The 9,447-nt window shown below is 45.9% G+C and overlaps 1 protein-coding gene across 1 annotated transcript in view; it reads right to left on the reverse strand.

Annotated features, from left to right (window-relative positions):
* Nucleotides 1-7,677, reverse strand: part of LOC130478257 (guanylate cyclase soluble subunit beta-2-like) — a 34,262-nt gene extending 26,585 nt beyond the window's left edge. Inside the window, exons 1-4 of the mRNA XM_056850407.1 lie at nt 7,625-7,677; nt 5,930-5,992; nt 5,398-5,594; nt 5,147-5,229 (exon numbers count right to left, since the gene is read on the reverse strand). Of these exons, the coding sequence (XP_056706385.1) occupies nt 5,147-5,229; nt 5,398-5,594; nt 5,930-5,992; nt 7,625-7,677 (396 nt within the window). The remainder of the gene's footprint in view (nt 1-5,146; nt 5,230-5,397; nt 5,595-5,929; nt 5,993-7,624) is intronic.
* Nucleotides 7,678-9,447: the final 1,770 nt, after the last annotated feature.

Consider the following 9,447-nt stretch of genomic DNA (forward strand, 5'->3'; position numbering starts at 1 on the left):
TGTGGAAATGGTTATATTCCCCTTCCACATATAATTTCCAAGACACACACACACACCCCGAGCTGCCTGTTATCCAGTGAGGACATAGAGACATTTTTAGTCACCAAAAAGTAACGCTGAAAATTAGTCCTGAACATTAAGGATTATTTCCTAAATTGTGTATTTATGTTACCTTGCTTTTCTGTTTTGTCAAGTACACAAAGTGGGCTACAAAACAGAATTTTTACAACAAATATAAAAACACAGCAGAAGTAAAGCAGTAAATAAATTACTAGTGGTAAATATACACAAAACCAGACAGAATTAATGAAAAAGGAAACAGCCATGAGTAAGCAAGTTTTAACAGGAGGCCAAGAAGGAAGTTTTACAGCAAGGGGAACCTAAAGAAAGGGAGGGACCATGACTTAATGGAGGTGTCCATGTTTTCCATGCAGAAGATCTCAAGATCAGTCCCTTGACTCTCTAGTGAAAGAGTCTCAGGTGTTCAAAAAGACCTTTCTCCGCCTAGACAGCAAGGAGCTAAATGAACCAATGATCTAACTCAGTGCAAGGCCACTTCATATATATTCATCTGCCATGTCTCACTTCTGACAGTATAGGCTTACAAAGCAGGGCACCACCATTTGATGTCTTCAGGGCCCCACGGGTGAAGGTGATCTTTCCGGTCCCAGTGTGGAAAAACAAAACCAGCTCAGACACAAATAAGGAGCCCCATGGTGCAGAGTGGTAAAGCTGCAGTACTGCAGTCCAAGCTCTGCTCATGACCTGAGTTCGATCACGACGGAAGTCGGTTTCAGGTAGCTGGCTCAAGGTTGACGCAGCCTTCCATCCTTCTGAGGTCAGTAAAATGAGTACCCAGCGTGCTGGGGGTAAAGGGAAGATGACTGGGGAAGGCACTGGCAAACCACCTCATAAACAAAGTCTGCCTAGAAAACGTCGGGATGTGACGTCACCCCATGGGTCAGGAATGACCTTGTGCTTGCACAGGAAACCTTTACCTTCATAAAGCTGACATGGCCTCATACATCTGCTCATCATGGTGGATTCCAGGAAAGATACTAGCTGCCTCTTTTGAACCAGCTTAAGCTTCAAGATGTTCTTCAGCATTCAGAATGAATTGCAGTAACCAAATCTGGATGTATAACTGGGGACAGGTCTGCTCTCATCATGATTATATTATTTTATATTATATTATATTATATTAGGTACTTTGGAACAGGCAGGACAATGCTGCTGCTGTTGTCTTGTTTCTGGGCTTCCTAGAGGCACCTGGTTGCCACTGTGTGAACAGACTGCTGGACTTGATGGGCCTTGGTCTGATCTAGCATGGCCTTTCTTATGTTCTTATAACCACAGCCTAGGAACCAAGAACTGGCAAAGAGCCCTCTGGGACTCCTCCACAATCTCTTACCTAGCAACAGAGATTGATGCAGTAGCACCCCCAAAACAGATATATTCTGGATATGGGCATTGTTATTTATGTCCAAATTTTTTGCTCCAGGACATATGAAGTCTGAAATCCTGTGCTGATTTGTTTGAGAATGAGTCCCACTGAAATCACAAGGACATAGGACAGTGTTTCCCATAGGTCCATGATGTCTACAGGTATATTTCATGATGCCCACCTGCTTCTCCCCCAAAATTCCTCGATCCCAAAGCAATTAGACATTCCAGGCTTTTCTCTGCTTCATTGGTGCAGGTCATCCTTCAGAAGGGCATCACCTCTGAGTCTGCAGGAAGTGCCACCCCCATCATAAGAGCGCTCTTGGCTTCTAACATCTAGCCATTTTTTCCTGGGGTATCCAGTACCCTTTATCACAATTCCAAAAGTGCCCACAAAGTTCAACAAGGTTGCCAAGGCTTGCTTTAGAGTAATTATAGACAGGGCCAGGCTACATGCTACAGTCCTGCAGACTTAATGGAAAGTACATTACAATCAATAATTTGGAACCAACCTTAGACTAAATATGCATAGAATTTGGACTTCACAGTCACAATGCTATATGTACTTATGTGTAAAGTCCCACTGTGCTGGGATGCCTTCTGAGTACATATTCAGAGGTTGGTTGTGCAAGTTGTTTTGAGAACTAAGAGGTAAATCCCTTTCCTTAAAAAAAAATCTTTTTCAGTTTGTGATTTGGTTGGCTGCCACAAATTTCCCACATTCATTGTCTCCAAATAAAAATACATCCATGCAAAGTATTCATGCATGCAGTGTATTCAACTACTTGCAGGGCTCAAAAAAGACAATTCAGAGCATAGCAAATTGGTAATGAACCCTATCGAGCCAGCGTGGTGTAGGAGTTAAGAGCAGTGGTTTGGAGCAGTGGACTCTGATCTGGAGAACAGGGTTTGATTCCCCACTCCTCCACATGAGCGGCGGAGGCTAATCTGGTGAACCAGGTTGGTTTCCCCACTCCTACACATGAAGCCAGCTGTGTGACCTTGGACTAGTCACACTCTCTCAGCCCCACCTACCTCACAGGGTGTCTGTTGTGGGGAGGGCAAGGGAAGATGATTGTAAGCCGGTTTGATTCCTCCTTAAGTGGTAGAGAAAGTCGGCATATAAAAACCAACTGTTCTTCTTCTATTGACATCAGAGTGCCTTTCTGTTGAGTAAATGCTGCTAAGGTTGGACTCCTCAGCAGTGCTAACAGTTAAGGGTTGATCCGGCAGTTTGAGCAAGCAAGAAACTCAAGTATTCCATTAAAGTCAGAAGAAGGGAATTTGCCATTTTAGTGATATAGTGTCAGACTAGGATCTGGGAGACTCTCGTTCAAATCCCCACTTGTGCCATGGAAGCTTGCTGGGTGACCTCTCCATCTAACCTACCTCACTGGGTTGTTGTGATGATAAAATGGAGGAGAGGCGAATGATGTAAGCCGCTTTGGGTCCCCATTAAGGAGAAAGACAGGATGTAAATAAACTACTATTTGTTTGGTGTGCTTTTTGTGGAGTGTTGCATGACTTGTTGACCCTGATACAGTATTTCAGAATACAGTGTACTTCAGACACCATTCTAGATTCATGGAAAATGGGTGGCTTGGGAAGGGGAGGGGGAAATGGTCCAGGGAAAGGGCTGCATCCTCAGCCTGCCCTGGCCACCTCTGCTCTGCCCTCCTAAGTGAGGGAAGGAAAGCATGCTGGGCCAGCCCTGAGTGTCCTTTGCCTGGCCAAGCCATGAGGCTGGGTGGGGTGAGGTTCAGCCTGGCCCTTCCCTTGCCAGGCTGGGTGGGTGCATCCCTCACCACTGCGAGGTTGGGCCATGGAGAGGCCAGAGCTAGACAGCATGGTGAAGGATGGGCCATCCATGTCCTCTGTTGTGCTGGGCATGGCAAGTGTGAGCTGGGTGCTTCCTTTTGTGTACTTCTAGCTGATGGCAATGGGGACTCCAGCCTGCCCCTTTCTTTGGGTCAGGGTGGCCCTAGCATGGGGGTGGTGATTCCCAAGCTGGAGTGGCCCCAGCAGGTAGAGTGCCCCTCAGGCCAAAGGCCCAGTGGGATTTTCCCCTGTGGCCTTCATGGCCAATCCACCCTAATGGAGGGGCTGTGGCTCAGTGGCAGAGCATCTGCTTGGCATGCAGAAGGTCCTAGGTTCAATCCCCGACATCTCCAGTTAAAGGGACTGGGCAAGTAGGTGATGTGAAAGACCTCAGCCTGAGACTCTGGAGAGCTGCTGCCAGTCTAAGTAGACAATACTGACTTTGATGGACCAAGGGTCTGGTTCAGTATAAGGCAGTTTCATGTGAAATTTAATATTTCCCATAGAAATGTCACCAGGTATATATCTCCTGCATTTCACAGCTTTTTAACCATTGTTAATAGTTGTCACTACTATTGTAGATATCATTCTGCTGATGGAGCTTTCCATTCATGCATTTAACAAAGCAGGCTTTAGCCGAAGGAAGCTTATGCTCCAAGAAACCCATCAAATGATCTCACAAGGCTCCTTTTAATTTTAGATCCACTTTTGAAATTATCCCAAACTTCTGTATCTCCCACCTCCAATAAATGCTAAAGTCAGTATATTTATTGGTTCTTGTAGGTTATCCGGGCTGTGTAACCGTGGTCTTGGGATTTTATTTCCTGACATTTCGCCAGCAGCTGTGGCAGGCATCTTCAGATGCCTTCAGTGTTACTCCTCTGAAGATGCCTGCCACAGCTGCTGGCAAAACATCAGGAAATAAAATACCAAGACCACGGTTACACAGCCCGGATAACCTACAAGAACCAATGAACTCTGACCGTGAAAGCCTTCGACAATATTCAGTACATTTATTTTGACATGAACTCCCCTGTGTAAACACCTACTTTATCAGATAGATTTGGTGAATAAACATCCAAAGATTCTGTCCTTTTCTTTGGATGCACTTTGAGAGAGAAAGTCGAAGTGACCAGCAAGCTTGCCAAATGAACAAATAATATTTATTTCTGATCTGAGCAAGGCTGTCAAAGACAGGACATTTTGGAGGACTTTGATTCATAGGGTCGCCATGAGTCGGAAGTGACTTGACTGCATTTAACACACACACACACTTCTGGTATGATTTCCTGATTCATCCACCAGTCACTAACAGAGCAATGCTAAGCAGAATTACATTTTCCTAAATCTGTTGATATCAACAGGCTTAGAACAGTGTGACTCTGCTTAGGATTGCACTGTAAATTCTATATAAAGAGGTTCCATGAGTCTTGTCCCTCTGCAGAGCTATGCTTCATCTAAGCCACCAAAACGGAGCCCAGGCTGGCATAGAAAAAGCTGTATGATCCACACTCTAGCTTTTCCTGACCAAAGAGCTCTTTCTTTGTTTGGAGCAGAGAAACCCATGGGCATAGCTTTTACTGGTGAGCAGATGGTCCTGCTACCTGCAATATTGACTCTCCTACGTCAGAAGCAAGAGTCCATGGCCGCCTGTTGGCACAAGGAGTTGTTGGTCTGATCTAATAGGAGTCTGGCTCCGTCAGTGAAGCAGGGCAGGACAGCTACAGGTTGCAGAGCCCAGAAGCCACTACTCGGAAAGCTGTCCTGTTCCCACGATCAGGATTACGCCGCTGTCGCACCTGACCAAACAGGCTCTAATCCTCGCAAGTTTACGCTAGAATAAAAATACGCTAGTCTTGAAGGTACCCACAAGACTCTTGTTTACTTTTGCAACAACAGGGGACACCCGCTGCTCCTCTGGAATAACAGGGATGCCAGATTGAGAAGCCAGACGTCCTTCTTTTTTTCCTGGAAGAACAGCAGAACTATGCTGGTACACACACACCCTCTTCCAAAATCGGTTGGCATCCTCCCCCCCCCCACCCCCAATCACTATATGTGCCATTCTCAGCCCACGGCGCTTTAAAGCCATGCAAGCCTGAAGCTCGGCGGGGCAGGGGAGAGGTCCTTACTCACCATCCTGGCGCATCAGAGAATCGGATCGCGCAGCATCGCTTGCTTCCGCTGGGCCAGGACCCTCGCTTCGAGTGCCAACATGTCCCTCCGGCTGGTACTCTGTCCCCGCTGGAGGCGCCAAGCTCTCTACAGGAATCCCAGGGCCGGCTCCCTCTTGCAGGCGGCGGAGGGCTTTGGAACCACCAAGGGATCGGCAGCTTCCAGGAGGGTTGGCAATCCGGGGGGCGGCGGGGTTACAGCCCCCATCCTCCCTAGTGCTTCGAGCCCCGCTGCGGTCTCACGGCTGCGCGCTCTTGCCTGCTGCAAGGTGACCCCGGCCTGCCGCGGAGCCGCATCGCACTGACGAGAACCCCAGCCCAGGCGCCTGGGTCCTGCGGGTCGCTGTCCAAGGGTCTGTGGTGCTGAAGTGCCAGCCCGCGATGGAGAGCTGGCTCCCCGCTGGAGGGAAAGCCCGGCGCTAGCCAAAGAAAAAGCACGGCATTTCCCCAGAAGGGGAATCCAGTCCAGGCGACCTCAGCACTTCTTAGCTCACCTCCCGGCGCTTTTAGTGGAATGGGAGCTGTCACTCCTCCTCCTCCTCCTTAAACTGGGTGGGCTGCAAAAAAAAAAAAAAAAAAAAAAGGACTTCCTGAAGAGCCTGAAAGGTTTGGAAGAATGCCAGATCTCTAAGCAATTGGTCTGCAAATGGACTCGGAGGAGGATCCGGTTTCCTTCGCTGATATTCGGTGGTCGCTAAGCAATTGCATCCATGCAGGACTGAGTCAAACGAGTGAGTCAAGGGGACAAGAGCTTTCTCCAGCAAACAAAATACCTGCAACTTCCCGAAATAATTCATTTGCCCGCTTCATCTCCATATGGGTTGATTGTGTGGACTGCAAAAGCAAGGGGAAGCTCGTCATCCAGTTCTATGATATATAACCCCACGAATATCTCCAAGCAGGTGGGACGCACGAACAACAGGCTTAATCACAGTAATCTATTTAGCACTTTTGGAGTATTCGGGATGTGCTACATATACCGTTTCAATAATCCGGCCAACAGAGCAAGGTTTCTATTTTGCAAGTGTGGATGGATAAGAGATGGTAGGTTATTTACGGCCACCTACTAGATTGACTCCTACCAACTTTTTTTCTTGACCCCACCCAGTCCTCTTCTTCACTGTAACCCCTGTCCACATTGCCCCAAACAATCCCTGGCATATTGTATTTCCTCCCCAGTAGGACCCAGTGCCATTAGTTCACTGTGGGGGTGAGACTGGAACTAGGGGCTTCTGGGTTTATTCTGCTAAGTATTCGGTTCTCTTCCCCCATAAGATACATATCCAATTGCAGTCTTCAGAATTACCCCCCAAAAAACCCTTTCTACAGCTTCCAATTGCATGAACACTGACATTATCAATTTTCCCAAGAAATTAAATGGCTATTCACCTCTATTAATTTTTTTTATCCCATTCTTCTTCCAAGAAGTTCACAGAGGCATACGGGTCCTCACCTCCTCCACTTTATCCTCACAACAATCTTGCAAAGGACGCTAAACTGAAAGGAAATGATTGGGGATTTGAACCTGGGTCCCCCAGTTCAACACTCCACCACAGCCCACTAGTTCTCAGCCATGGTTCCATTAGGCCAGAGTCCCATGTTAAGCCAGTTGGCATTTTAGGAATCGAGAGAAAGGGTCTTTAATAGCATCTCAAAAAAGGCTGTCACGGGGATGAGACTAACAATAAAATGGCTACTGTGGGGAGGCTGTGTGTGTGTGTAAAGTGCCTTCAAGTCACAGCCAACTTATGGCGACCCCTTTTGGGGTTTTCATGGCAAGAGATTAACAGAGGTGGTTTGCCAGTGCCTTCCTCTGCACAGTAACCCTGGTATTCCTTGGTGGTCTCCCATCCAAATACTAACCAAGGCTGACCCTGCTTAGCTTCTGAGATCTGACGAGATCAGGCTAGCCTGGGCCATCCAGGTCAGGGCATGGGGAGGCTAGCTCTTGCTTTTGGGGATGAGAAGAAGATTTCTGGTTTCAGGCTCCAAAGAAAAAACAGGGTCTGCTCCCTGTGCAGCCACAGAAAGTATGTTCAAGGCCAGAGCCAAAAGAAAGTCTAGGGCCAAACCAAGGGTGCACAGCTTGTCCAGGATGAGATCAGTGATTTCCTAATCTGCCAGCTGGTAGAATGTAGCCTGAAGTTCCCCCTTTCCCCCTGTTCCATTGAAAACACTTTAGAATTTACCTTCGTGATTCAAAAAGCAAGCAGGCCCCAGGAAATAAATTGGTGGGCGCCATGGCGTCACATCTTTCAATCCCTTTCTTTAACATTGATGTCTGCCAGTTATCAGGCATCAGGTTTTTACTTGCAGGGTTAGTTATCAAGGATGTAATAATAAGATGACAGGGGGAACAAATTCCCTTTCATGCCTGGAGTGAAACAGAGTCCTCCCACATAAACCACTATTGGATGTTTATCCCTCTATCCCTGACTCCTATCGGGGTCTTGGGATCTGATCAGCCTTAGCTACCAGTCATGGCAGGGGATTCAACAACTGGTAATAGGCACCAGGTTTGAAAGACAGAAATGGTTCTTTTCAAATACCTTAAAACTGGACCCAGTCTCTGGGCAAGGGAATAGTGGGCTAGGATCTGACCATGGATGAGAAGGTTCCGAATCTTTTTAAACCATCTTGATCTGGGTTAGGGCTTGACGAGATCTTGGTACTTGGGCCAGTTTTTGGGAGGATTTCTACATTCTTTTTTAATATATAGTCTTCCAGTTGAGAGCCAGCAAAGTGTAGTGGTTAAGAGCGATGGTTTGGAGTGGTGGACTCTGATCTGGAGAACCGGGTTTGACTCCCCACTCCTCCACATGAGTGGTGGAGACTAATCTGGTGAACTGTTGTTTCCCCACTCCTCCACATGAAGCCAGCCTGGTGACCTTGGGCTAGTCACACTGTCTCAGCCCCACCTACCTCACAGGGTGTCTGTTGTGGGGAGGGGAAGGGAAGGTGATTGTAAGCCAGTTTGAGTCTCCCTTAAGTGGTAGAGAAAGTCGGCATATAAAAACCAACTCTTCTTCTGTTAAAATCCCACTAATTTTCTGTGATGGCAAGCATTGATTTTAGTAACTGAAAATGCGTAACTTTACATTTATATAAACAGAATGATAGTGATCCTTGTGATTAGAAATAACTGCTCAAATTAATATGAAAATTAACCAACAATTTGGGCTTTTGGTTCCTGAGAATTCACATTTTACTTTGTGATTCATGTTTGTCTTTCTCTTTTGCAGTTAATATATAAAACATGTCATGCTAAAAAAAAAAAAGCCCAAACCAGACAGCTGCAAAACTAGCACCCCACTGGGATGGATTTTTCTTAATATTCCTTTTGATTTCAGTAACGATGTGGCAGAGAAGATTACTCTTCTTTAAAAATGCAAGATTATTACAAACCTTGATTAAAAAACAACAACACCACCCTAATTTGTCTACAGATATTTTCTTTTCATCCAAAATAGGTACTTATCCCGCACCCTCACATTTCCAATTCAAGGTTAAAAAAGTTTAAGACATGAAACTCACATTTCATATATTTTTATAATCTGAAGGCTTCATTAGGCATCAAAGTTGGATTTCCCCCCACCCCCAGAAATGATCTGTTTACTTTCTGTTGCTGACACTCTTAATTATTTCATTACCCAAATACGTAAACATGAGGCAAGAGCAAGAATTGCTTAATCATAATTAAAGCTAGAATATCTGTCTTTGACATAAACATCATTTGCAATAGGGAAAATTACATATCACAATAGATATAGTGTGGCAGTTGAGATTAAAGTCGTGCCTCGCATCTTTTGTGTTTGTAAAAGGTTCCCCAAATTTTGTTTGTAAAAGGTTCCCCAAATTGTGGGTGCACTCTGTAATTTGTAGGTCTCTGCATGAAGAGAAAGTGCATTTACACACAATTTTTAATGACTCCATCAGACAAAGAAACTGAAGCAGTTAATTTTATTGTTTAAGAGACAGCAAAACAGCAAAAATACTAGCATAATAGCTGAGA

Source organism: Euleptes europaea, chromosome 5, assembly GCF_029931775.1.
Source record: "Euleptes europaea isolate rEulEur1 chromosome 5, rEulEur1.hap1, whole genome shotgun sequence".
Taxonomy (NCBI): Eukaryota; Metazoa; Chordata; class Lepidosauria; order Squamata; family Sphaerodactylidae; genus Euleptes; species Euleptes europaea.